General features: G+C 53.0%; 9 protein-coding genes across 9 annotated transcripts; 4 read left to right on the top strand and 5 right to left on the bottom strand.

Annotated features, from left to right (window-relative positions):
* Positions 1-528: 528 nt before the first annotated feature.
* schA (serine/threonine protein kinase SCH9) lies at positions 529-3,236 on the bottom strand (the record flags this gene model as incomplete). Its single annotated transcript, XM_073691851.1, has 2 exons — positions 529-1,954; positions 2,008-3,236. The coding sequence occupies 2 exons, from the start codon at positions 3,234-3,236 to the stop codon at positions 529-531; spliced, it is 2,655 nt and encodes an 884-aa protein (XP_073551295.1).
* Positions 3,237-7,783: 4,547 nt separating this feature from the next.
* BDV59DRAFT_198897 (chromatin structure-remodeling complex subunit RSC7) lies at positions 7,784-9,776 on the top strand (the record flags this gene model as incomplete). The annotated part of the gene is made up of 3 exons (XM_073693245.1): positions 7,784-7,832; positions 7,951-9,082; positions 9,146-9,776. The coding sequence occupies 3 exons, from the start codon at positions 7,784-7,786 to the stop codon at positions 9,774-9,776; spliced, it is 1,812 nt and encodes a 603-aa protein (XP_073551294.1).
* Positions 9,777-10,396: 620 nt separating this feature from the next.
* Positions 10,397-11,246, bottom strand: BDV59DRAFT_198896 (ESCRT-III subunit protein SNF7; the record flags this gene model as incomplete). Its single annotated transcript, XM_073693244.1, has 4 exons — positions 10,397-10,479; positions 10,531-10,739; positions 10,808-11,012; positions 11,072-11,246. The coding sequence occupies 4 exons, from the start codon at positions 11,244-11,246 to the stop codon at positions 10,397-10,399; spliced, it is 672 nt and encodes a 223-aa protein (XP_073551293.1).
* A 241-nt stretch (positions 11,247-11,487) lies between these two features.
* Positions 11,488-12,373, top strand: BDV59DRAFT_108349 (nuclear telomere cap complex subunit Ten1). Its single transcript, XM_073686566.1, has 2 exons — positions 11,488-11,865; positions 11,966-12,373. Exons 1-2 carry the CDS (start codon positions 11,615-11,617, stop codon positions 12,270-12,272), a joined length of 558 nt encoding a protein of 185 aa, XP_073551292.1. The 5' UTR covers positions 11,488-11,614; the 3' UTR covers positions 12,273-12,373.
* BDV59DRAFT_108335 (MFS transporter) lies at positions 12,356-14,546 on the bottom strand. The gene is made up of 4 exons (XM_073686565.1): positions 14,057-14,546; positions 13,611-13,987; positions 13,282-13,558; positions 12,356-13,216 (listed from the first exon to the last, which is right to left on the bottom strand). Exons 1-4 carry the CDS (start codon positions 14,398-14,400, stop codon positions 12,475-12,477), a joined length of 1,740 nt encoding a protein of 579 aa, XP_073551291.1. The 5' UTR covers positions 14,401-14,546; the 3' UTR covers positions 12,356-12,474.
* Positions 14,547-19,556: 5,010 nt separating this feature from the next.
* On the top strand, positions 19,557-21,573 carry BDV59DRAFT_108314 (putative 3-beta hydroxysteroid dehydrogenase/isomerase family protein). The gene is made up of 3 exons (XM_073686564.1): positions 19,557-20,226; positions 20,295-20,940; positions 20,997-21,573. The coding sequence occupies exons 1-3, from the start codon at positions 20,004-20,006 to the stop codon at positions 21,499-21,501; spliced, it is 1,374 nt and encodes a 457-aa protein (XP_073551290.1). The 5' UTR covers positions 19,557-20,003; the 3' UTR covers positions 21,502-21,573.
* A 400-nt stretch (positions 21,574-21,973) lies between these two features.
* BDV59DRAFT_108309 (pre-mRNA-splicing factor SPF27 family protein) lies at positions 21,974-22,901 on the bottom strand. Its single transcript, XM_073686563.1, has 2 exons — positions 22,800-22,901; positions 21,974-22,748 (listed from the first exon to the last, which is right to left on the bottom strand). Exons 1-2 carry the CDS (start codon positions 22,834-22,836, stop codon positions 22,138-22,140), a joined length of 648 nt encoding a protein of 215 aa, XP_073551289.1. The 5' UTR covers positions 22,837-22,901; the 3' UTR covers positions 21,974-22,137.
* Positions 22,902-23,462: 561 nt separating this feature from the next.
* On the top strand, positions 23,463-26,194 carry BDV59DRAFT_108304 (neutral/alkaline ceramidase). Its single transcript, XM_073686562.1, has 2 exons — positions 23,463-23,872; positions 23,955-26,194. The coding sequence occupies exons 1-2, from the start codon at positions 23,679-23,681 to the stop codon at positions 26,029-26,031; spliced, it is 2,271 nt and encodes a 756-aa protein (XP_073551288.1). The 5' UTR covers positions 23,463-23,678; the 3' UTR covers positions 26,032-26,194.
* Positions 26,195-26,622: 428 nt separating this feature from the next.
* Positions 26,623-27,702, bottom strand: BDV59DRAFT_108298 (uncharacterized protein). Its single transcript, XM_073686561.1, has one exon. The coding sequence runs from the start codon at positions 27,573-27,575 to the stop codon at positions 26,691-26,693; it is 885 nt and encodes a 294-aa protein (XP_073551287.1). The 5' UTR covers positions 27,576-27,702; the 3' UTR covers positions 26,623-26,690.
* Between the last annotated feature and the right edge of the window lie 2 nt (positions 27,703-27,704).

The raw sequence follows: 27,704 nt of genomic DNA, 5'->3' as shown, positions 1-27,704 counted from the left end.
ACCCACGCGATACCTGGTTACAGTTCCGATAGATGCAGTTTACGGCATACGGCAAAACGAGCTGAGGATGACGCAATATCAATCCCTTCCATTCATCATGTACGTATGTTTCAACACCCAGTTACCTGCGCCAGAAGGGTCCCCAACACCTACACAACCCTGTATCGTACTGTCTTAGTCCTACCATGCATTCATTGATAGAAAGCAAAGATGCATTGGGTGGGCATATCAGAAACGCAAAAGAAAGCAGCGACACCGAAGGCTGCCGGATATCAAGATAAGCGAAAATAGACCAAAAGCAACACCCCAAGAGTAAGAAGGAATCCCAACCCATCTTTATCTGGTGGAAGAGCTATGAAAGCCAAAAGATCAGGGCATCTTAGTGATAATCAAAAGTATTCAACGGAAGCCACGATGTTGGTTATGAAAAGAAACAACACCAGATTTTGAGCCTCTTGGAAGAAGCCATGTACAAACAACAATGGATATATGCAGAATTCAAAACTCCATATCATGCATCAGACATTATCACATGTCAAAGTTATCGTCAACGTTGAAGATACCGTGCTCACCCCCTTCGCTAGTCTTCTGGACACCACTCATCCGGTGGTGGTCCACGGAGTTCCCCGACCGGTGAGAGCGCTGCCACGTTTCCGTGTCCTCGTCCATTTGGTCCGGGGCATCATGCTTGATGTGGTGGTCGATCGTGTTCTCGTTGACAAAGGTAAACCCTTTGAAATTGGCCTGCATGCCAGGGGAGAGGGGCGTCGACGCAGCCATGAAGCTGTTGGCCACCGCCGCGGCTCGATCGTTCAGCGAGTTGTTTAGCGCGTTGGTGAACTCCGGGTCGAAGTTGGAAGTGTCGGTCTCGGAATCAAGCTTCGGCTTGAACGGAGGAATGACCTCCTTGCGGCTCAGGGCCTTCCAATCGACATCATGGAAGAACGGATGCGCCATGAGCTCCTTCGCGTCATCGTTCGCGCCCAACCGGTGCCGGGGGTTGCGATTTAGCAAGCCCTTGACAAAGTTCCTTCCTTCCGTACTCAGCGCGTCTCTGGGGAACCGGACTTTGCCAAATGCAATATTCTTGTACATCTGCTGTGTGTCCTCGGCATAGAAGGGGCTCCAGCCACAGCACATCTCGAAGACGAGCACACCCAACGACCAAAAGTCCACCATCTTGGTGTATCCTTGTTCATCCAGTAAAACTTCGGGTGCGAGATACTCGGTTGTTCCACAGAACGTATTAGTCGTGTCGTTCTGGGTCAGATTGGCCTTGGAGAGACCAAAGTCGCAGAGCGCAATGTGACCGTTCGCATCCAGCAGGATATTCTCGGGCTTGAGATCGCGGTACACAATGTCATGGTCGTGAAGATGCTGGAGAGCAAGAATCAATTCGGCGATGTAGAACTTGGCACGGGCTTCCTGGAACCGCCCTTCCTTCTGCAGATGCCAGAACAGTTCACCACCGGACATGTAGTCGGTGACGAGGTAGAGATCTGTCGGAGTTTGGAAGGAGAACTTGAGGCCGACGATGAAGGGGGAGGCCGACATGGCAGTTCGTACCAGGATATTACGTTCTCCCAATGTATGCGCAACTTCCTTCTTCTGGATAATCACCTTCTTCGAAAGAACCTTCATGGCATAGATCCGCTGAGTATCGTTCTTCTTGACCTGATACACCTGGCCGAACGTCCCCTTTCCAATGAGCTTGAGGAGCGTGAAGTCGTTTGGTCCGACTTGCTTCTTTTCCGTCTCCTCAAAGCGAACTTCCAGATGGATCTCTCCCGACACCTGGGAATCACCGGCGCCCCTGGCGGACAGAGGATACCACCCATCCAGTCGACCGTTCTCCTTGAGGTTGACGCATATCCGTACATGGCCCAGGAAGGCTTCTTGGTTGTTGCGGTCGTACACCGAGACATCAATTTCGGACTGATCACCGAAAACATCGCTGCCAAGACGGTCAGTCTGTCTGACCAAACTCGGGCTGAGAGGAGAACTTACAAGGTAGCCTCGTGATTCCAATGAGGATCGGTCACGGGGGCTCGACTCCGGGGGTCATGGCCATCCATGGCGCTGTTGTGACTGCTTTGGCGGCTCTTCATCGGAATCGCCATGGGACGCCCAGCTTCGCGGTCTGAGCGTTCCTGTTCCTGTTTCTGTCTCTCCATCGACTCCTCCTCCTCGTCCTTGGCGCTCTTGGAAATACACTCATTCCATTCGAAGACGCAGACGACATAAGGATCATAACCCGGCCTGAGGCCTCTGCCTTCGGAGATCTTGACGAAGAGCTTGCCTTTCTGGGAGGCGACTGGCGGGCCGGTCGCTTCGGAAGCGTCAGGTTCGGGCTCAGAAGGGAAGGCCTGTTCCAGCTTTCCCGCGATTTCATTGGTGGACTTGTCCATCTCGTCGGATTGCGATTGAGCCTGTTCGGAGGAGACCGGGGCAGAGGTGGCGGGTTTCTGATCGGATGGCGGGCCTTCGTTGGACATAGCGCGGGGAGTCAGAGGAGGGGTATTCTTTAAACGCAAAAGTTCAGACACATTCCCAGTTAGCTTCGCCAGACTTTCAGGGGACATTGAAACATGTGGCTTCTCGTGTTGTAATAAGGGAGCGTCCGATAAGGACATGGCATCGGAGGCACACGGGTACGAAGGGTTGGAGAAGTGAGAGGCAAGGACAGGGTCATCCGAAACACTGGAGACAGGATGGGAGGTATGACGACGGGCTGGTGATTGGGAAGAGGAGGAGGGAGGGGTGCTTCCAGACACAGAGAGATAGTTCTTCAACGCAGCGAAAATTGACCCCACGCCCTGAGACGGGGCCGAGGAACCCAGCTCAACATCATCCGGCTCTTTCTGCAAAAGGGAATATGCGGGACAGTAAGGGGGGGTGGGCAGGTTCGTAGGGGGCAACGCCTCCGGAGGACATTCCTTTGGGCCGGGGTGTTTGTCTCGCGGAGCGGAGGACGGATGATACCCCGACGCCTCGTCACGCTCCATCATGACAAAGGACCCCGAGGAGGAAGAGGTGTGGCCAGAGCTAGAATCATCCCGGGTCCCTGCATTATATGCGCGTGACTGTACATTGTGGGCGAAGGTCGACTTCGAAGAAGGAAAAAGGAGGGTATCGGAGGAACGGCGTTGACCACCAGAGGAAGCACCAACCTGAAGAAAGCTATGCATGATGGACGGCAGACGCTTGTCCGACAGATCAGGTTGCGGGGTGGCCATTCCAGAAGGACTTGGGCTACCTGAGCCGATATGATCCTCATCCTGCAGACCATCGCTGAGAGGAATTAGCTTAGTTTGAACGGTTTGAAGCAGAGGTGAGGATGATGAATATAAGAGGGCCATGGTGTGAAGATGGTGTGGAGCGGGAGGTCAGTATCAGTTAGGGCTAAGCTGGCAGTGGGTAGAGAATGCGACCAAGTTTGGAGGCCCCGGCAGAAACAAATATTCCACTGCACTAAAGAGAAAATGTTTGCTCCATTTCTCTCCTCTCATGTTCTTTAGACCGTTTCTTTTCATCCTCCGTCTCGAACATGGGCGCAATGGGGGAAGATCATCCAGCACAGAAGAGGAGACAATGATTGTGCGAATACGTCCGCAAAGAAAGAAAGAGAAAAGGACGCCACCAGACACTCACCCATGAGAATTTGGCCGCCTTAGCAGATCAGTATCCCCGTGCAGCTCAGTTCCATTTTGAGCGGCCGCCATGGTTATATTTCCATTCGGACTTTCGATCTTTCCACCAGGGACACAGAGACGAGGGGGAGGGACGATCAATTCAGGTGGAAATCCGAAAGGATACAGCGCGAGGAACCGATGTCACGAAAGGCGAAAGAGGAAAAAAGAGAGGATGTCCCGTGGAGGAAAAACGTGGCGGGGAAGAGGGGGGGGGGAAATCAATCGTGAAGACTTTTTTTTTTCCCCTTGGACTCGGTGGTTGCGGACTAGGAAGTTTGCGGGAGTATGATCCGATCGGGCTCGGATCGCACGAGGAGGGGTAGAGGTAGCGGGATGAGGGGGAAGCGGGACTGTTCAGGTCGAGAATGTTAGAGATGATATTGGGGGGGGATGGGGGAAAGATGACGAAGAAAAAGGAAGATGAAGGAGAAAGAACGAGAAGGAATCCACTCTGGAGGAGAAATCGGGCAGTGAGTTGCCTGGAAGGCAACGGAAGTTGACCATGGATGGGGATGGGGATGGAAGAGGATTACTCAGACACCCCCAGGCTGTGACTAACAGGCCCCCAGTGACTTTACAGGGTTGCGGGAAATATAGTAATCGTTGCAGGACGACCTACCGACGGTCAAGAATGTTGTAAGAATGTCAGACGGAATCGTCTGGGATTGTATACGGGATCCAGCCTCGCCAGAGTTGTTCTCGAGATGTTCAATATAAGGGAGCAGGCACTGCAGCAATAGCCGAGAATTTCCCTCCCCAGGATTCTATTCGGACGAGAATCTGGAGAATGGGGGGAGGACCGTGATAAAATAGGCAGTCACAGGTACCTATTGGGCAAAAGAAAACAATTCGAACTAAAAAATAATCGTCCAGATCAGGGGAGTCTGTCGGATGTGGTGGCGTTAAAGAGGAAAAGCTGAGACCAAAGGGCCGACATAAGCTGCCGCTGATGCCGCTGGATGACGAGTGATGGGCGCCAGGGCATCCAACTGGAGACGGGAGTCAATGAGAAGCAGACAAATCGTCCCCAACATGCGGAGGAGGGGCTTGGAAGAGAAAAAAGAGGAGTAAGCTGGGCAGACGCCGGTATAGAAGTGGATTCACCGTCTTGTACGCGACGATATATAAGGCCCTTGTCCCGAATGGTTTGGAGCTCGGAAAGGCAATCGGTACGTTCAGTGGAATTTAATCTTTAAACTTTTCTCTCCCCCTCCTGGATTCTCTCCGGATCCTGAGCAGGTCAGATCCAAGGTCGAGACGTCGGAAGAATTAGGTAGATTCCAGTCGTGGCGGTTCTCCTCCCGTGGGCGGCCTATCCGCTTCGGGTTCCTAGAAGAAAAGGCCTCACCAGGGGGGGTGGAGATGGCGGTGGAATGGACAAATCGTAGTTGGAGAGACGGAACCACCAGAAGAAGAGTGGGTGAAGTCAACTCGGAACCGCATTCTGATGTCGGATCTGCTGAACGTCCAGGAGGAGCGAGGGAATAAGTACTACGCAGTACGCAGGAAGAGATAGAATATCCCCGAGTACATAAACCATGACCGCAGTGGTCGGATGATGATCTACAACGGGCAGCTGGGGCGAAACTACAAGAATGTGATCCCTCCCGCCTGCCATGGTTGGCTTGAGGCGAAGCAGAAAAGTTGTCGAATGGGCAAGATTTCTCTTCCCATGGACGCCCGGTGGCCACTCCGAACCATAGCCTCAAATCCCGCCATGTTCTCTTCCTGCAACATGAACGGGTTGTCCTTTGACTTTCGCGCCTCCATGCCCTCGTTCCCATGAATGCTCTCGACTGGTACCAGGAGAACAGGGCATTTGTTACCTGGTTGATGGGTTGAGGTTAGGTACACTAGGTACAGAGTACCTGCGATCTCTCTTCTCCCCCTCCCAACAACGTCATCGTAGTCCAGGCTATCGCGACATCTCGCCGTTCCCACCCTTATCTGGTTCCTCACCGACACCTGTTCGTCGTTTCTCCTCACGCTAACCCCCCATCGGCCTCCCCCGTGCAGGACGGTCGGACTGGTTGACTCCGAGGATCTCTAGCTCGCCACCTCCTCTCCCAAGCTGTCAAGGTGGGGTTTTTCAATGTTCTTCCTTCGTCTACGCTCGTCAATGGAGTCGATCCTAGATGGGCGGCTGTGATTGATTAGAGATTATCGATGGCCCCAGTGATTCGATCATAATGCATTCCATCCCCTCAATGCGGTGGAGATGATTGTGGGCATTCTGACCTCCGTACTGTACGCCGTCCCAACCGGACGCCTACGGGAAGGAATAGTCGGGGCTCCCACACAATCTGTTGATATGTTTCGTAGTAGACCCTACATTTGTATGTGTTTTCGAAGTGACTGCCTTCACCGAACAAACCCTTCGGGGAGGAGGGCGAGTGCACATGTGGTACAGAGGACAGCCCTCCAGCGGCTGTGGCTGGGCTGTAGCGTGAGACCACTCCACTTGGGGTCGCTGCACTCAAAAGATCGATATTGCACCGGCGGTGACACCGGAGACCCAGCTGTGTCGGAGGTAACCATGCTGGGACCAATATCAAACAGTAGCTCGTGTTCGAGCGGAATTTCCTACGGAGTACCCGAGACGATGATCTCCTTGCGCCTGCATATCATAGGCGCGTAGCTCGAGACGTAAACAGCAGTGCAAGGCGCTGTGACACCAGGTCAATGCAGCTGCCAGCCTCAGGTCGGGTGTTTGGAAAGGGGGCCGAGTTCTAGCCCTCCGGGATGATTTGACGGACTGATCATCCGCGCCTCACGGTTGACACTGAGGAATGCGGATGGGCGCGTAGATCGGCCTGCGTCGATAATGTGGGAGAAAAACCGAAGAACCAAACGCACATATCGCCGTCCTGGCCAGCTCGTCGAAAACCACTACCCCCCTCCTTCACTCCCCAATCAGCGATGGCAGCCAGTCACCGGTTAGGGAAAAGATCTCCTAAAACCTCATCTCGCATATTTGAGTCAAGAACTACCATAGCTCCATGATATATGATTTAATTGCTCCGGCTGGGCAAGCGAGGATCATGCATGTGGCTAACTGGGACGCGGTCAGTCGGCAGGTCATCTGCAAGCTGCCCGCGGCGGTGTTGTTGTGTAAATGATCGGCGATAACTATGCAGTGATTACTTGCTAACCACCAGTGAGTTCTACGAGGGATGCATCCACGGGCCCACTTGTCAAGTCACAGTCCAACAGATTGATATTGACGTCGGACCGCGAGCCTTTGATGGTGCCTCGTTGGGGATTGAGCAGGATATCGCTGCGCCGTTGATGCCAGAGGGCGCACCCCCCTGCTCCCACGGGACTTGCATTGGCGGGTTGACAAGATGCGGAGCCCAGCGGGATCAGGTATCTCCCTCACCACAATCTGCAGTATGCTGGTCCATTTCCGTTGGGAAAGGAGGGTGAGATATTCTAGAATTCTAGTATCCCCGCCAGACATGTGAACGCTTCCCCGATCATATCCCGTTCTAGATCGATCACCAGCGTTGATATGACCTCGATGCCTATGCATGTGCACAGACGGACCAGATATCTGACCCTTCGATGCGAGTCCGCCTTGGAATGCCTCTCAACTCTACGGGCCCAACGTCTCTATGACCTCATGATCCATGATGTCTGTTGCTTCTCCGGGGCTGCGAAACGGATCGCGTCAGGAGCGCCCAGATATCGCCGATGTGCCCATCTGATTCGATAATCCCCCTGCCCTGAAGAATGGGCCCTGGACCATGGACCAGGAAATTCACATGGGGGGAGGGGGAAAAGGAAATGACATCATCCAGCAGCGCCTCCTATCGAATGACTAACGGAGATCCCGATAGTTAGAATAGGGCTTAGGGCAAGTCCATCCCGGAGCGGAGACCGCCGGGTCCCCGCACGTGGCGATGGCGACTCTGCGGCAGCCTGAGGCAGGACCATGTTGAACTCACGTGACCGGAAATCCGGAGAAGGTGTTTCTCCGCACAGCGCTGCTGCAGCGGAAAGCAAAACGAGCCAGGGCCATCCAGTCCCATCAGCCCCGTGTTGTTTGGCTTGCTTTCCCATACCTTTCGAGCCATCTGCCGCTTGTCGCCATGGCCCGCAAACTCCGAGCGGCCGCACAAGCAGCTGCACAATCATTGAGTATGTCGTCCCCCCGTCTTTCACTCTGATCCCCGTTGCCCGTGCACTCGTTCCTTCGAACGTTCCCCGTTGTACGGCACATCATCGCCATCACCGCGCTGTACTGACCACCGTGCAGAGGACGTTCCGGGACTCCCAGAGGGCTCGGATGAGGAAATGGCCGAGGCTCCCCAGTCGCGCGATCCCTCCGTCGTCCCTGAAGACACGGGAGACGCGTCCGAGAAAGACCCCGACGTTGAGCCTCCGTCGGAGCCGGCCCAGGAAGAGGAACCCGAACAGGAGCAGGGACAGGGACAGGGACAGGAACAGGAACAGGAACAGGAACAAGCCGAAGCCGCCCCGACCCCCGCCGCGCAGGAGTCCAACCCCCCGTCGGGCGCAGACACGCCGACCCGCAGCGTGGGCCGGCCGGCCATCCCGCGAAAACGCCGTATAGGTCGCCCGCCGAAGAACCGCCCGCCCGACTGGGATCTGCCCGACGACGGCTCCGCCCCGCCACCAATCCATGTGAGCACGCCGGTGAAGCGCCGCCGTGGACGGCCAGCGGCCAGCGGTGGTCGGTGGGGGCGCAACCGCGGCCCGTCGCATGTCACCCAGGTGCCGATCGACAAGGAGGGCAACATGATGGACGTGGTGGACGATGAGGTCGCCGTGCCGGGCGACCCGGAGGGTGATACCAAGGTCGACAAGAACGGGCACCTGCAGGGCGACCGCGAGTACCGTGTGCGCACGTTTACCATCCTCAACCGTGGCGACCGCCTGTACATGTTGTCGACGGAGCCAGCGCGTTGCATCGGGTTCCGCGACTCGTACTTGTTTTTCCAGAAGCACAAGTTCCTCTTCAAGATTATCATCGACGACGACGCCAAACGCGACCTGATCGAGAGGGACGTCATCCCCCATTCGTACAAGGGCCGTGCCATCGGTGTCGTCACTGCTCGCTCGGTCTTCCGCGAGTTCGGCGCCAAGATCATCGTCGGCGGCAGGAAGATCATCGACGACTACAATGTGAAGGCGGCGCGGGAGCGTGGAGATGTCGAGGGGGAGCTCGCCGTCCCGGAGGATAAGCTTCCGCCCCCGGGGGAGCCCTACAACCGGAACCAGTTCGTTGCATGGCATGGCGCGAGTAGCGTTTACCATACGCAGACGCCGGCTGCACCTCTGCCGACGGGCAAGGCGGTGGACTCCAAGAAGCGCAAGGTGACTGTGACGGGCGACAATTGGATGCTGGAGCATGCTCGGGAAGCTAGGTATGAATCCTCTCTCTGAGTCCGCCGTCCCTATATACGACCTACTGACACTGTGACCTGCAGCAACTACAATTCTCTTCTTTCGAACGCGCGCCGCGTCAACCTGGAGGGCACCTACGAGATTCACACCAACGTCATGCAGTATCCCAAGATCATGCAACCGACGCATGCCCGATGGGAGCGTCTCCCGCCTCCCGATCCTCGAGTGGCTGCTAAGCTGACGAAGGATATGTCCACCCTCAGCCTCACCAATGGCGTTGACGCGAATGATGCCGCCGCCGTCGTTGCCGAGGAACGCACAGAGACAGCAGAACCAGTAGCCTCGGTGGAGGATGGGACGCAAAGCCAGACAGAAGAAACTAGAGAATCGATCTTCTCCGACATTCCGGCGGCTCTTTCCCGCCGCTTCGCCATCACCGACATCTACTACGAAACCCCGCCGTATTCCAACATGGGCGTTCCTGGCCCCGATGGTGACGTTCACGATCTGGGCACGAATGGCCTTGTCAGTACCGCCAACGCGACCCACCCGGAGTTTGTCAGCCCTGAGATTCTCGAAGAACTGCCAGCCGAATGCAAGGAGGCGCTCGTGGATGCAGCCGCGCGAGAGTGGGAATGGAAGGCCAAATGGCGCCGCGAGGTCACGGACGGGGCTCGGATGACGCCGCTGAAGAGTTACGCGTGGTTCCCGTGATGCGCCGGTTCTGCTCGATTGCATCGGTTTGTTTTTCTTTAGCCCCTTCTTTTTTTTTTGTTTCTTCGGCATGGGCGGGTTTTCTTGGGCGGGACGAGAAAATGGAGTTTAGATGCGTTTCGATTATGGTGTTCTTATTGTCCACATCCTTTTAATACCTTCCATACGTGATTGGCTGTCTGTTGAAGAGTCCTGCTTCCGCTCTATCATGCATGTCAGGCTGAATGATCCGCTAGACGGCCCGGAGATTTCAGATGTAATGAGTGAGTTCCTGGATCAATTCCAATATTATATCTAGGGATTTATTCTGGTTGTAAAGACCAATGCAAACAGGGTCAAGGCATTTCTCGTTCCGACATTAATGTTGGCATAGATACAGAACGTAGTATGGATGGTTTATGACGGGACCCCAAAGGATAGATGCCCACGGACGGGGCGAGAAAGATAAGCTTTACTTAATTCCGAGACGAAACAGCTTCATTCAATCATGCAATAAACTCCGTGTCACCAAAACAACTTCAATGATGGGATGACGATTTATCGGGAAAAAGGCGGGGTAAGAGACGCTAGGATAACGGATACACAAATAGGCAAGCAGGGGGGAAGGGAAGAACAACGATCTATCCCATGGCCATCTCTGCACGGAGCTTTTCCAGCTCGGCCTCCTCGTCGTCTTCCTGTACGGGCTGTTTGCCTGTAGTGACTGGCAGCGGGTCAGTTTCGAATCGAGCACCACGGGAGGCATCAGACTTACGTTCGCCCTTCGCGGCCGAGGGCAACATGTTGATCTGATCGGCGACCGGTACCGTCCCTGTCTTGAGCATGCGCTCGTCCATGGCCTCCTGCTCCAGGCCCTCGAGCTCCGCGTCCAGCTCGGTCTCGTCGGGCTGCTCGCCGATCGAGCCCGAGGTGATGGCCTGGGCGATTTCCTCGCTGAGTTGGTGCTGTTCTCGGAGTTGGTCCCTGCAGTGGTTTCTACGTTAGTGAGGGAGTCCAGCGTGCATCCACCGTATCCTCGGACCACAACGTACATCGTTTCGTCCACCTTGTCGATGGTCATGTTGCCGTGGATCTGGGTCATGGCGGAGCCGGCGGCCTTCATAGCGTTCAGCGTCTCCTGGTTGATATTCGCCGCCTCGATGGAATAGATCTGCTGTTCGAGCTGGGCGATCTGCGCCGTCGTCTGTTCGAGGTTCTTCTCGTGGACCTTTTTTCGCCGCAGGGCCGCCTTGGCCGCTGGATTTCAGGTTCAGTTAGCTCTCGTGTCGTTTGGGGCCGGGAGGCAAAACCCGCACCGTTCTTATTCGTCGCCACGTTTTTCTTTGCTACCGCCTCCTGCTCCTCCATCTGGTGCTCCAAATGCTTCTCGCGCTTCTGGAGCATATCCAGCTGCTCCCGCAGCATCAGGATCGCGTTCTTGGGCGCATCCTTCCGCTTTTGCGCCGCGGATCCGCCGAACCACGACCACATGGTGACGAGAAACGGATGCTATGTTGGACGAGGGGGGTCTGGGTATTGTGGGTGAGGACTCGGGGGCGGGCGTCAGAGTCTACAGGATTCGACGGCGGAGGTATTCTGCTGTGATCGTCGGGGTATGGAGATGCCTGGAAGGCGTTCGTGCCAAGAAAGGGAAGAGGATGGAGGGGTCGTGGGCGAGAGTCTGAGTGGGGGTCACTGTGAGACTGCGGGAGTCCTCGATATGGAGTTAATCGGAGACACGAGCGATGGCTGGGAGAGACACAAAATGACGGCGGGAGAGGAGAGCGTGGGGAAAGAAGAGATGGAGATAGAGATAGAGGAAGAGAAGCGGGAAATGGACGTTTTCCCCTCGTTGGCCTATGACATACGCCGTGAGCCTATCGGAGGCGTCTGGTCACGTGGACACCTGGGATCGGGTGACTAAGACGCCCTGCTCTCCCCGTCTACCAACACTTCGCCTCATCGTTGCTGCTGCTCACGTCGCAGTCGATTATGTATCACCGCGTTGGTCACACCATCGAGGGATGAACGGTCCCCCGCCCTCTACACGCGCGTTCCTGTCCGACCTCGGCTCGCTGCCTGCAGATTCCAAGGTGCGGTTTCTAGGCTGGTGCGTGGCTTGCTTGCTTTTCTCTATCTGTGTTTACGCATCCTCTATAAAGCTGCCACTGTATCTCGAACGGCACAACTGATTGTCTGATAATCTCCAGCGTAAGAACATATAATGTCAAAACGGGCCATCTAACCCTAGAACACAACTACCCACGCCGTAGACCCCCGCAGCAGTCGCCGAGCGTATCGGTTGACGTCGATGCGGTCCTGGAGAGGCTGACGTCGGAAGCACTGTGTGTCGGTGCATGGGTCAACGTGGTCGGGTACGTGAGGCGCCCCGTTCATCAGCCTGACCATGTCTATATCGAAGCTATGATGCTTTTCCCGGCTGGACCGATTGTGTTGGACGAGTATGAGCGTATTCTGCATGATTCGCTGGAAGCCGAACGGAGGGCGCAGGGGTAAAGCTACTGCTCTGGGTCGTTGAGCCAGCGGAGGAATCCGTGATTAATTATATTTCATTTTCTGCTTATTTTCTTTATTGGAGAACGATATGTACGTCTAAAAGCCGCTTCAAATCATAACCCTAGACGCCAACAATGGGGGGAATCTGGAACAACTTTCGAAATGCAAGTCTTCGTGAGCGTCGTTCATCATCCATCAGATGCTAGACCTCCATCTTTTCCGTCCCGGGATTGTTATTACTGTTCGGATTCGCTTGCGCCTCCAGACGCTCCATCAATCGCTTCCGCTTCCCTTCTAACCGCCGCTTGTCCTCCTGCATCCGGCTGATCAGGGCGCTCTTCTCGCGGATCTTGTAGCCATATTTGTAGAAAACAACCGGAATCGGGATGATGATCACTTCCAGCAAGCCGAGAAGGGTACCAGACCAGTTGGCACCGATCCCTGCATACATATAGGACCCCACCAGGGGCAGCACACCACCGAGAATACTCCGGACGACGGAATTGCCTGCCATGGCCGATGCAGCGTACACGCCGTAACTGTACGCAAGGTAGTTGGAGGCATAGATAAAGACGCCCGTGTTGCCGGCGCCGAACAAGACGCCTGCGAGGATGGGGGCGATCCAGTGGATCGACGCGGGGGCGCAGGTCCACGCAAACCAGAGCTCACCGGCAGGGATCAAGAACGCGGCAATACAGACGATGGAGACCATTGCTTCTGGGTGGACTTTGCCCGTCTCAGGGTCTTTCGGGTGGCTGTTTATCATACGCCGAATAAGAGGCTCACATGCAATCATGATCAAACTACCCACGCCGATGCCCAGGAAGGCCAGCCCGGACAGGCCGAGAGACCATCCACGAATGTCCCTGAAGACGATGGGATAGGCTGTGAAACAGAGGTACAGGATGCCGTACACGATGGCGATGTAGATGTTCCAGAAGATGCTGCGATTTCGGATGCGTCAGTGTACCGGACGAAGGGAAGGGTGGAAACTGTCAAAGCTATTTACCAGATAGGCTCGGTGACGGCCATGACAAATGGTCGACCGAGGTTGACCTTTAGCATCTCGGTAAGACCTATTTTCTGGTCGTATCGACTCCAATACCGCGAATCCCCGGTCTCTCTCCGCAACTGTGCAGCTTTCTTCTGCAGGATGATAGGGCTGTATGTCTCCCTCATTATGAGCGCAAACACCAAAGCGACGCCGCTGAACATCATGGCGATCCAATTCATCCAGCGCCAGCCCAGGTACTGGGTGACAAAACCACCGATTATGGGTCCCACCACTGGATGCTGTCAGTAAGCGCACGGTCTGGACAGCGTGGATGATGTACGCACCTGGTCCGTTGACTGGGCCGATACTCCAGATCGACATTGCGAGGGCCCGTTGCTCGTCGGTAACGAGATCTGACACCATTCCGGGCGCGGTTGAGATCATCACACTGCCGAACAAAGCGCCGATGAATCGGACAATAATGAGGGTTTCCACTGACTTGGCCAGGGCGCATGGTATGATCAACACCGTGAAGAGACACAGGCACGCCACCGACACCGGTTTCCTGCCGTATACTTCGCTCAAGGGTGCCATGATCATGGACCCTACAGCTAAACCGATTAGGTAGAAGGTCAATCCCAGAGTGACGATGGTATTGGACGACTCGAAATCAGATGCGATATCAGCAATGCCGGAAGTATACGAAGTTGAATATAGAACCCTAAGGACGCGATATGAAGTCAGTCATGTAAGAAACATGCAGGAGAGACGCAACCGCGCAAATACTTACACCATGAGTGTGTTCCAAGACAGAAAGGTCATAGCCATGGCCTTGTACTTGATAGTCCAGTTCTTGGGATTCGCGGGATCATTTTCAGACTCGTAGTCCACTTCGTAGTTGGGGTCCGATGTGCCTGTAGTTCCAATCGATGTCACTCGTCTCGTCAATGTCGGATCGGACAGTCGAGAAATGCGTCGCGACAATTCTTCTACCAGCGCTTCGGCCTGATCCGTGGTGTCTTCGGAGGTCGTGGATCCACCAAGGGAATGCGTTTCAGCCTCGATAGATTCCTCCTGACGATGTTCGGGCCATTTTTGCGACTCCGATGGGGGGCTATGCTGGGGTAACGACATCGTCCCCAGAAGGGACCGACACAGGCTGAGGTTTTACAATGACAGAGCTCCAGGGCGACGGGGAGAATATTCTGGGAAGCCCGCTCATCTAAGCCGAGGCACCGAATATGCCAACGCTCTCTCCAAAACAACCGATCCAAGCAGTCAATCGACCAGAAGAGGAGAGAGGAATGGAAATGGGAAGAAAAAATTACCACCCGGGAGATTGGCACTTTTATTTCCCAGGGAAACAATCCTGAGCCAACTATCCTTAATAAGGGCATGGACTTATGTGGGGCGTCGACCGTGAATATCAAAATCCTCGTCGACTCCATGTCGGTGATAAGGCGTGGTCGGCATTCAACACCGCACGTTTCGCTGAGAAGGCCGGTCCATGATGGCGAATGCCATCACTCCTACATCCCTGTGCTCCCCCGCCGTCCTTAGGCCGAATATCCCTATTTCTTCGCCAGAATTCGAGGCCTCCAAACACCATCAGGACTGCGTGCGTCTTCTGGGTTGACGATCTCGGATAAAGAAACCCCCACATTCTCCAAGGAATGTATGACGGCGGAGCCTCCGAATGCACCAAGGCCGTCATGATTATTGCGGAAATTCGACCCAGTCCCTGTGATGAAGGCGTAAAAAAAAGGAAAACCCCCGACAATCGAACGTTCGGGTTTCGTTTCCAACCGAAGTCACCAACGTGGACTGGATGCTTGCATACGCAGAATACGTGGAGCAACCTGCTCTCCCGCATGATTAATAATGCAAAATAGATACGTCCATCATAACGATGGCGATGGTTTTCTAATCACTACGGTTTCCCTGGGCATTTGGATTCGCTGTCGGCACTTCTCCAGACTCTCCTCCCCCGGACCCAGTCGGTGGGCATGGAACAAAGTGCTATCCCCAGACTCCAAGACAACCGACTCCACTGCACAAGAAGGGTATCTGTTTCCCCCAGACGGACGACCAAGAAGAAGAAAAACACCCATGAGTGTGATAAGCCCACTAGAAGAGGGGCTGGTTCTCCACTGAGGGTTCGAGACTTCGGTTCGTGCTTGCCGCCCGTGCCGGTTTGCCGATCGAGTCTTCATCTGAACGAAAACAGCCCCAGGGTTGAATACGGCGTACAGGCACCCCTTTCAACACCCAATTAGCCTCTGGGCCGCTGACCCCCAAGATCCGCTATCACGCTGTCATTCTATAGACACAGAATGTTGGTCCCCGTGGACGTGGCCATGGAGTAACCAAGAGAGTTGATAACTGTAATGGGGTTAATCAGATATTGCTGTCTTTGATTTCGTGGAATTCGAGTAGTGGTAGCCCGACGCCTAGCTTTTATTTAAAGAAGTTCTATGGAGCACGGTATTGGCCTCCATATTCGTACATCCGGCAGTGTGGTACAGATTCCTTGCTCCACGTAAACTCATGGAAAGTGAGCAGCAATGATAGCCTAACGGTATTGTCAACGTCCGTTGACCACAGGTTATTCTGGCTCCCACTAGGGTCCTATATTAAGTGTAATCGATTTGATTGGTGAGATTGTTAACCCTAAAATCCTTACCTACTAGGTACCTAGGTACCTAGGTATTATCTTCGATCGAGCAACATACTATAAGATTGAAGACATTGAAGTACTGGACAGAATTTATCCCAATCACTAATTTTCACTTTCCTTTCATTTTCTGGACGATTAGGTTTGTAGGTACTCATAATTTGCCTATAACATCTTGAAAACTTCGAATAGTATGCAACTTTGTATCCATAATCCACTAATCCACGGAACAAGCTCTACACCCAGTCCACGGTGGGGTCCATAGGCTTAATTTCGATCAATACATCAAAGACCCTGATTTTTCCGGATATAATGAGATGCTGAAGCCAACTGATTCCGTATTGTGCAAGTGGAAGACTCTCAAATCTATCCACAAACCGTTTCCCGAGATTGCGACAATACTCTGCAGCAGTGAAACTGCTTGGGGGAGGAGCTGGCGCCCATTGAAGTCCTGCCCCGAGAGTAATGTCCTTTAACAAGCACTCACACTCTGTACAAGGCTCCCAAATATCTCTATCGAGACTGTAAGAACCATATCGGACAGCAGTAAAGTGCAAGTAGACCATACCAGCCATTGCATATGCTCCGGATAAAGGATGACACTTCGCCCTGTGTAGCATAGCTTCGAGATATTTGTGGTAGGGGTCATCGACCAAACCCAGTCCATATATGGCAGAAACACCATTTTCATGATTACGAGCGGCAGTATCGCTCCTCCAATCTAAAAGATCATGCATTGCCATCATCACCTCCGGCGTGACAAGCCCGTGTTCCAAAGAGCTTTGAGCCCAAAAATAAGCACTGTATGGGCTTGTACATCCGGTGACAGCTCTCCATGCCATGACAGCTTCTACTGTTAGCTCAGCGCCCGTCCCAGCTGCCTGCAGAGTCGTTGCGTCTACCAGTAGACTCACTGCTTCACCCCCAAGCTCGTAGGCCACTCCGACTGCAAGAGCAATTAGACGAGCCCTTATGTCCATCTCTTTAGCCGTGAATGCATGATAGTCATCTGCAATGGCCACATGTGAAATCATCGCAGCCATGACTGCTGGTTCCGGTGGCAACCACGCAGACAACACTATAGCGCAACTTATGACCAAGTCATGGCATCCAACGGCAAGGAAGCTTGTCGTGGGCTTGAAGACTAGACCTGTGTGCTGTTGAAACATGTAGCGCAGTGCATTTGCCTTTTTGTCTATGTGGGCTATCCTGAGCGCATCCCCATTGTAATGACCGTCGACTAGTTCTGCACAGCCACGGCGGGCAGCTGCTATGACCCCTGGACCGTACTTTTTTTCCAGTTGACGAAAGATCTTAGAACATGACCTTGCCCACTCTTCACTCGCACGCTGTGCTGAATCTTGAGGTTTTTCAATGACCGCACGACAGTAGTTCATTGCATCTTCCCAGAAACGGTTATCAGGGACAGATATCTGGCCTAAGAGTGCTAGCAACCCATTACGCATGGTACTGCTGTAGACTAACATAGCTCTTGGTGTAGCCAAATCATGCTTTGTATCTGTCCTGGTCTCCACATCCAGACTTTCCAGTGCATGAATCAGGGCAGATGTTAGCATTGAAGAACTATGTTCCAGAAGAACCTTGTCGTCCAGTTCCACTGCGGGGTCTCCGTTGCACAAATTCTTCATGGTTTGAGGATAAAGGTAATGGTCCCAGTTCCTGAGTAAAGCATGTATTTCTGGTGTTATTATCTTTAAACTGTTGAAGAAGGAGGTGAAATGGAATAGTAAAGTACTTTAATCGGGATTTCGATCGGTTGCAAAACGTGGTGATAGCAAAGACTAGGAGTTTCTTTCACGCACTGAAGGGTGTTGCAGCAGTCGAGGATTATAAGAAGATACGTGCATATTCTTGTGGGTTTCACAATGATTTATCATTGTGATGCATCTTAACCTGGCTATTGATGTTCGTATTCCTTGGTTTAACAAACTTCGGATTACGACACTGGATTAGGTCACCGCCTTTTTTTTTTTTACACGGCCGAAGGGAGGTTGGCGTTGCTTGCTAGGTAGAGACGGCTATTTGAGCATGAGCTGGTAGCGAGACTACAGCTACTGTCCTGGAGACATTCGTCCTAGCCTCAGTACTTCATCCAGAGGCCGTCGATAGTGCCCAGAAAGAGCTGGATGAAATTATTGGGAGAGGCAGATTGCCCTCCTTCCATGACATTGCTAATCTGCCCTACATGAACGCCTATATTAAAGAAGTACTCCGATGGCGTCCCATTACACCCTTGGGTGTTCCGCATGCGCCTGTCAAAGATGGTGAATTCCTTGGATATCACATTCCAGAAGGCGCCATTATATTTCTAAATAACTGGACTCTTGGCTTGAATGATGAGGTTTTCGAAAATCCATTTGAATTCAGACCGGATAGGTGGTTAAGTGTCCAAATAAGCACTTAAGCGCACTTGGATTTGGGTGGAGGGCTTGTGAAGGGAGAGCATTGGGCGAAAGCTCTTTGTTTATCGTGATCTCACGGTTGCTCTGGGGCTACACTATTTCCCATGCGCACAAAGATGGGACCAAAGTGAGCGTTGACCCATGCGAGATGAAACAGGGTATCATTTCCGGCCCTTCTGCGTTTCCTGCAGTGTTTTGCGTTCGTAAAAGATGTGAATGTGATTATGGATCATATTAAGACCGCCGTAGATAGCTTGCCAGCAGTTGCTTGAAATATTGTCTATGGTTCTTGACTGCTTCGTATATTTAGGGTTTGCTCTGGTTTAGCGATCTGGTGTAGCCTAACTATGGCAAGCCATTGTCACTCCGCAACAAATAAAAATATCGAAAGGCAGAAACCGAGCGAGATAAAGAGGCGGCTCTTGTCGAGACACATAAGGAAACAAAACAAAATCATTAAGAAGAGAGTTCCCAACAGGCACCATCCTACGTTCACGCTGGCTGAGCATTCGGCCAAACTCGTAGCCCGCATCTTTCTTCCGACAGGGAACAACTGGAAAGACTACCGCCTTGTTCTTCATAACTAGCATTTGAGATCCGGGGTGATTAAACTGTTTTCTGATATTTCTAGACCGCTATTCTCTATTTCGTAGATACGGACATAAAGGCATGTATTTTCTGATCATGCCTCTACTTCCCAGACTCCCAGTTCGTCCCTATTTTAACATGTGTCCTTTCAACATGCACCGCAGTTCCACAAATTTGATTACAGAGTAAATTTGGAAGGACGTTGTGGTTGCATGTCAGATAACCTGCTCGAAGGAGAGAAGTCATCGAACATAGTTGTCATAGAACCCGCATATAATGGGGGTAAGCAGCTTAGAGAGCGGGTGTTGCTGCTCACTACTTAGGTACCTTAGAGCTTAGGGACGGAAATATTCATTGAGCAGGCCCCTGAGCCTCGCTAAAGCGGTGGTGTCCTGAAGAGGTAGTCTACGGTCGTCCCAGCAAGTCAAGTACGTTTATTTACATATAAATCAAATCTCCAAATCAATAGAATATACCAGGGCCGGCATCAATCGCAGGGGCCGTTTGGCCACCACAGGGAGAAATTTCTCCGAAGTGGAGCCGAAAGGCCAACGTCGATGAACCAACAAAATCCTCTCCTTGTTCGCTGTCAACTACTCCAACGGAGCACACCATGAACGGGTCCCTGCAAAAGATCGTTAGGAGTCTCCATCTGCATCTTCCCGATGGGGCGGTCTGATCGGCACTGTTCCAATTAGCGACCTCCCCGAAGATGACGACGCCGCGGCCGCCGCGGCCGGTTAAAATGCATAGCAGACGTACTCCATAATAATGTCGGCTGCTCTAACCGAAGTCGTTAAATCTGGAACCGAACGGACCTGTAAGCGATGGGGGGCGGTGATCCTTTATCATGGAGGCCTCCTGGCCTTGGACACCTTTTTTATGGTTTTCTGAAGCATTCCTCACACGTTATGCAAACTGTGTTGGAACCCTTGGCCTAGTCAGATCATCGGATCACCGCTGCGAAAAGGTCGAATATTCGCGACAAAGTCCAGCCCATTATACCTCTGGCACCGGTGACCACTATTGGCTTAAAGTGAAGCTTCTATAAAATGCTGCTTTTGCTAGCTGGCCTCGTTGGCTTGGCCTTCTATCTCTACCATGTCAACAAAGGAATGTCTGCAGTTCCAGCGGAAGCTCTCGCTCTATCCCCTCGTCGCTGGACAGTCGAGGAAATCAAAGCTGCATACGAGGAGGCAGCTAGAACCCCTCTCGATGTGAGCAAGAATCTCCCTCCGAAGCAAAACCGACGATACATTGTTGTTGGTGGATCTGGTGAGTATCCCCTCCTAAACATCCACAGTATCATGCCATGATCATTTCCCGAGTCTGACCGTGTCCAGGCCTTGTGGGTAACTGGATTGTAAGCCACCTTCTCACACGGGGAGAATCTCCAGCCGCTATTCGAATCCTGGACCTCAAGTCACCACAGCGCCAACTTCTTGACCGCGGAGTTTCCTTTGTGAAGACCAATGTTACCGACGAGAAGGCTGTTTTGGGAGCATTTGCTCAAAAGTGGTCCCAGGAGGTTGCGGATCTGCCTCTCACTGTCTTCCACTGCGCTGCTGTGATCAGACCGGCGGAGCGTCACCGATCATTTTTACCTCTGTGTCGTAATGTGAATGTTTGCGGGACCGAGAATGTGCTGAACGCCGCAAAGCAGTCCGGCGCAAGCTGCATGGTTGCTACATCCTCCGGCTCAGTCGGCATCCGCCGCCCGTCGTACTGGATCGCCCCTTGGACCATGGTGCCCAAGTTCCTGGTGCAGGTCATCGGGGATTCCACTGACCTACCGAAGGAGCACGACCAATTCTTCGGTAACTACGCAGTAGCCAAAGCTGAGGCAGAGAGAATCGTCCGTTCCGCCGACGATCTCAAATCCAACTTCCGGACAGGTTGTATCCGACCTACCAACGGAATCTATGGCATCGGCGAGGACACCAGCGCCACTGTCACTGGCCAGTACCTGCGCAGCGGTGGCAACCCAAGGTAAGGAATGGTATACGTATGGTTAAAAAATGAGGGGAAGCTAAATTTCTGCGCAGCTGGACCTACGATGTTATTCACAGCTTTGTTAATGCCGAGAACGTCTCGCTCGCCCATCTTCTCTATGAACAGCGCCTGATTGAACATACCAATAACCCCGACGACCGACCAAACATCGGTGGCCAGTCTTTTGTTGTCTCTGATCCCAACCCTGCGGTCTCATTTAGTGACGTCTACCTGCTCCTCACGACCTTGTCCAAGACCCCCGTGAACTTTCCTCGTGTTCCAGCTATACCATTCTTCCTCCTTTCGTATCTGGTGGAATGGTATGCTGTCTTCCAGCACTCCTACTGCCCCTGGTTGCCGAGGGTCGTGGGCGATCTGGCCCAGATGCAACCGGGGCTCTTCTTCATCACGAATGTGCATACTTTTGCCGACGATTCCCGCGCACGCAAGTCCCCGGAACAGGGAGGGTTGGGTTACGCACCATCCATTACGACTCTGGCTGGTATGTGCAAGCAGCTCGTGGACTGGAACAAGCACGTCAAGGCGACTGTGTCATAAGTCCCGAGTCCTATGCCTGACTGATGTACTTGTAAGAGCTGTATACAAATGATATGAGTAAATTAAGCGGGGTGTTTACGTTCATCTGTCGGTATATGCAAACAAATGCTTTTTGAGATTGCTGATTGAATGAGGAATTCAGAGAGTGGTAGATGCACGTAAAAGGAATACAGTGAAATGTTAAAAATTCTTCTATCGACAACGATCAATGCTACTGCATGGAAGTAAAACAGCATTAGGAACAGCGTAGCGGCTCTGTTTGCCCCTGTCAAACGGTGGCCAACTCCGTGGCCCGGCCGAAACGGCATAGGATACTAAAGGTACCTGGAGTTGAAACGGACAGAGTGTTCGACTCCCGTGAGGTCCACTGTCTCATGCAAGCTATCGTAGGTATTGGGGTCAGGACCCTATGACCTCTGCGGGCTCAACTGCGACAAATCGCCGTCCTGGATACTGACGCATAGACTCCTTGCCCGCATCTCAGTATGTCCCGACCTGTATTATGATTTCGCCGGTGGGTACCCCACTCCCAACCGCAACGCAAAACTTCTAGTAATCCAGGCACCATTGTCGTGCGGAAGCAGGCAGCGACGCACATGAGGGGAAGGTAACGTGTTTCACGAAACAAGAAGCCCATTATCGCGCATGCTGTTGCGCCAACTGACGTCTCTGTTCGAGGATCTGCAAACGCAGATTTTCCGCCGCGAGTTCCACGTCGAGCGTAGCGCCGACGCCTTTCTTCCACGACTCCTCCAGGCCAACCAGCTCGCCCTTGCTGGCCTCCTGGGCGATCTTCCGCTGCTTGTTGACAGTCTCCGCGGCTTCCTTGGTCTCCGCCAGCTCTTTCTCCAGTCCGCGCAGGATATCCTCCAGCTGCGAGTTACCGATCAGCCAGGCATTCTTTCCGTTCTCTTCCAGCAGCGCCAGGTTGTCGTGTCGCATTGACAGATGCGAGCTCGCCGTGTAAGCCTTTTGGAGAGTACTGCGCCACTCGTCCAGGTCCGGAGTCGCGTCGGCGGAACGAGTGGGCGGCTCCGGAGCCTCGTAACGGGACACGTCGATGCCCCCCGTCAGAGGCTGTCCGGCGGCCTTGCGGTCGATCTCTTGCTGGATGAGAGGGGAGAACTGGGGCTCCGCGAGAGGAGGTATCGACGGGTGGAGGGTTGATGAGTATTCTGCGGGGAGATCTGCAGCGATGAGCTTCTCTGCTTCTGCGCGAGCGCGAGCAGACGGCGCAGGATCGATGTCTGCGCGAGGTTTGTCAGTGATTGATTGAAGAAGGGAGCTAGATTGCTTACAGGGAAGAGAGTCATGCGATTCGTTTATGATTGGCATTTTGACGGGATCAATGGATGTTATCGAGCAGGAAGGACGTTTGATGGTAAAATATACGTGCTCTGTGGTGCTTCTGGCGTCGATGATTCTGCTGGCGGTTCTCTCTAAAGGCGGTGGAGAGGTAGATGACTCAGCATTGGCACAAACAATCACAACATTTATGTTTTTACATAATTACATAATGTTCCCGGATAGGAAATCCATCCATACACCGGACAGGAAAATGCGCATGTGCCCCTTCATCTCTCCCTCTCTTCACGTGTACCGCCGATATGTTGCCTAATACTACTTTCCCCAGTCTCTGATCGGCGACCTGTTCGTGATCGGCGCGAGATGAGGATCCTTTTGAGTTCGGCTGGCCAGCGTCGCAAAAGGCTTACCTATTGAACCCGCTTTAGTGGTTCTCCACTTCCAGGAATGCCCTACAGCTGATGTCGACTCCTCAGCAACACCCCTGTCGATTGAACAGAACCCCTGCAGCCGGCATTTGAGATTACGTCTAGGAATGACCTGACGAGCGGGGGAATAACACCCTACCCAAAATAGTCTAGGCGACAGCGGTAAGACGGAATGGACCGAATGACGATGTCACCCTCCGTGCCAATAGAGCCATCCTTCAGCCTTCGCTTGTGAGCTTGTGAGCAACCGGGCTGGTCACTTGCGCATGCACGACCTGAGAGATCGTCCCGCCTCGGCTTGAAATGCATCTTCAACGTGTCGCGGGGAGGATAAGAGCTCGCTAAGTCCCCGAGTCCTTTTACTAATGAAAGCCGTCGCGTCACTCTATACGACACCATATCTTCCCGGTCAGCCGGTTCATAACCCCAACCTTGTCGTGCGTCATGGCGAACCATAGGCTTGGTATTGCCTTTGGTGGGACCTTTATTATTGCGATAGTATCGTTACTCTTCCTTTCTTTTATCCACGACATCAATGAGCCTTCAGGCTTCGGCGCTAGATATCAGTGGGCCGACCGCGAGTTTGCTGCAGATGACAGTGTTTTTCTTCTAGGAGCTGGGAAAGCCGACATCACAGGGTATGCATGCAGGCCTATTTTGTTCTACCATAGCACCACCCCCTCTATTCTGTCGTATGCTGCGACTGCTGACATATTTCAGGCCTGTTGTCGAGGTAGGATTCGGTGGTTACGCCAGCCTGACGCAGATTGGAACTGGTCTCCGACAGAGAATCTTCTCTCGTGCTTTCATTGTAGCAAATCCTAAGAACCCAAATGATACCTTCGTCTATCTGATCATCGATACTCTGACGGGTGATACCGCAGTGCGCCACGGGGTTCTTGAGGGCCTCGCAAGCTGGGGCGGTGACTATGCACGGTACGGTGAACGCAATGTGGCCCTCACTGGAACGCATTCCCATTCAGGGCCGGGTGCATGGATGAACTACCTGCTTCCCCAAATTCCCAACAAAGGCTTCGACAAGCAGAGCTACCAGGCCATTGTAGACGGGGTTCTGTTGTCCATCAAACGTGCCCACGAGAGCTTATCGCTTGGGCGCCTCAGCTTTGGATCCATCGATCTGGAAGGCGCGAATGTCAACCGCAGCCCTTACTCTTATGATCACAACCCGGAAGAGGAAAAGGCGCGGTATTCTGCCAACGTGGACAAGACGATGACGCTTCTACGGTTTGATCGGATCGCAGACAATAAAACAACTGCAATACTCACCTTTTTCCCAGTGCACGGCACATCCATGTATAATAACAACACCCTGGTGACTGGGGATAATAAGGGAGTTGCAGCATGGCTCTTTGAGAGGAGCGTTCAAGGTGACCAGAAGTTTTCTGAGGACTTCGTTGCCGGGTTCTCCCAGTCAAATGTCGGAGACACGTCTCCAAACATTCTGGGCGCGTGGTGTGAGGACGGCTCTGGGCAGATGTGTCGGTACTCGGACAGCACGTGTGGAGGCCGAACAGAGGATTGCCATGGTCGTGGTCCTTATTTCCGTGAAAAGGATAACGGCGCAAAGAGCTGCTTCGAGATTGGTCGCCTCCAATACCAGGCTGCGAGCAAGCTGTATGATCAATTGAGCTCAAGCCGCGTCCAGATTATGAAGAACTCTGATGTACGCGCGTTCCATATTTACCACGATATGGCCGACTATACATTCATATCTCCGTTCAATTCTAGCACCCTAAAAGCGTGTTCGGCTGCATTAGGATTTTCATTTGCTGGCGGCACAACTGATGGCCCAGGTGCTTTCGATTTTACCCAGAATGGCACGGGGCCGGCAGATTCCAATCCGCTATGGTACGTTGCTCGGGCTTTTCTCCATCAGCCCACAAAGGAGCAACAAGAATGCCAGCAACCGAAGGAAGTTCTTCTCGACGTGGGATCTATGACAAAGCCATATCCGTGGGATCCTAACATCGTGGACATACAAGTGCTCCGGGTAGGCCAGTTGTTCATTATTATCTCTACAAGTGAAGCAACCACGATGTCAGGCCGACGCTGGAAGGAGGCCGTTGCCAAAGGTGCAAAAGAGGTTCTGTCTGTTGAGGACCCCTTGGTAGTCTTGGGAGCACCATCAAACAGTTATGCTCACTACGTGGCCACCGAAGAGGAATATAGTGTCCAGCGGTACGAGGGCGCCTCGACCCTCTATGGACCCAACACACTTGCAGCCTATGTGAATCTCACCCTCACATACCTGCCTCATCTAGGCGACAATGATGGCCTCCCAGGAATACCAGGTGGACCTCGGCCACCAATCAATACAGAAAGGTCCCTGACCTTCATACCGGAAGTTGTTTACGACAATAGTCCCCTGGGGAAAAGGTTTGGGGATACTGTTTCGGCCACATCCGGTGCCACCTACGGGCCAGGTGACACAGTCAATGCAACGTTTGTAGGCGCCAACCCCCGGAATAACCTGCGGCCTGATTCGACCTTCGCAGCTGTTGAGCGGCAGACACCAGGGACCAATGACTGGGAGGTAGTGCGGACGGATAAAGACTGGAATCTTGTGTACAACTGGAAGAGGACGAACACTATATTAGGGCACAGCGAAGTTACCATCCAGTGGCAGATCGAGGACGACTATTATAATGTCGGGAACCCCTACACTCTCCAAGAGGGAACATATCGCCTTCACTACTATGGCGATTTTAAGAGTGCTCAGGGTGACATAGGAGCCTTCGAAGGAATAGGACCCTCGTTCAAGGTTGCGTCCAGCTAGATGCACATATGCGTGCGGATTTTCTTTCATACTCTCTTTTGTTCATCCATCCCGCGACGAGGTTTTTCATCTACGGCCAGCTGGTATTACTGTTTAACTGCTCGACTCGACCGTCCCAGTTGGCCAAAGACTGCAATCCGTGCATCACCCCTTTGTGAGGGCTGATTCGCAAATATTCTTCGTCATTCTATTTTTGTAGATTCCAGAGACCCTGGTCTATTGTGTTTCATCGCTGCAATCCTGGCGCTAATCGAGGCTGTTGCTGTGGTTCTTCTTTGTCGCGCGCCAGTTTGGGCTCTCGCCGACCAACCATCCGCTCCTTTCATATGCAGTCTATGCAGAGACATGTAGAGTCTTCCAGTCACCGTCACCGACACTCGGTCCAAGAAGAGGATATTCAGGCACCAAACAAAGAGGCTAGCTCCCTGGTCCTGGCGTCAAGTCGGTACATTTGCTTAAAAGGACCTCCCTCAGGGCTGACTATACTGTTCTGTTTCATTATCATCAGTCTCTCTTTCAAGTGAATTCTTTCATTGCTATTTCCTCATTGAGCATGTGCATTCGACTCAACTGAGTACGCTCCCTCCTTCAGCAAAACATGTTATAATAACCGTCCAGTATTCGCTGGTTTATACTCGAGCTTCATTCACATCAAACGATCATCTTCCAATCACCAAGAAGATGAGGTTATACAGTCTGTCACTCGCTCTCTTCCTTCTCATCTCTTCATGTTCGGCTGGTCCGATCCCTGTGACCATCTCCAGTCTCCTGACCAGATGGTGGGATGAAGGCACTAACAATTCCGAGCCTGGCCTGTACGAGCCAGCTGCACCTAACATACACGACTTGGATCTTGTGTCTAGGAGTCCTGGCAAAGACGACGAATGCGATGATGTCGACGTCACGCCAGTGACTCCCAAAAATGCTGATGTAACTTCCAACCCTATGATCATGCGAGTAACGATTGATGATGATGGAAAGGGCGTGCCAGCTACCACTTCTGCTCCTCCTCCTCCTAAGCCAACGACGAGTACACCACCACCCCCGCCGCCTCCGCCTTCGCCGCCTCCTAAGCCAAGTACTTCAGCACCTCCTCCGCCTGCTGCGACAAGCGCACCACCTCCTCCGCCGCCTTCTAAGCCAAGTACTTCAACACCCCCTCCGCCTCCTCCTGCAACAAGTGCACCACCTCCGCCACCGCCGCCTCCTTCTGCTCCTCCACCTCCGCCTAAACCCAGCACTACAGCACCTCCTGCACCACCACCACCACCAGCAGCTCCACCCGCACCCCCACCGTCCATCACTACTCTCACCGTCAGCGTGACCGTGGCCGCTACGGCCTCAACCGCGACCGTCACGCAGGGATACGACCAATGGGGCTTGGCAATCCCCAATGGGCTTGGATGGGTGATCCCTGTTACGCCCTCGCCGAAGGTCAACACTCCCGCCAATGCGGGTACGACGGTCACGATGACCCAGATGACAACGACTACCGTTAAGCCGGTGTAAATTACGCTGTGGGTCGTGGGGAAAGCAGGCTTCATATTTGTGCGGTAGGGGTGAATGTTCTGTGGAGAAGCTATGTGTTGGGTGTTTAGTTTGGGCAGACAAAAATAAATGTACGCATGTCATGTTCTACTCGCGGTTCTGTACGTAATCTATACTATGTGGTG

This window comes from Aspergillus ambiguus (genome assembly GCF_047715705.1).
Source record: "Aspergillus ambiguus strain CBS 117.58 unplaced genomic scaffold BDV59scaffold_4, whole genome shotgun sequence".
In the NCBI taxonomy this organism is placed as follows: domain Eukaryota; kingdom Fungi; phylum Ascomycota; class Eurotiomycetes; order Eurotiales; family Aspergillaceae; genus Aspergillus; species Aspergillus ambiguus.
Note: the sequence above shows the minus strand (reverse complement) of the source record. Positions and strands in the feature narration are given on the sequence as shown.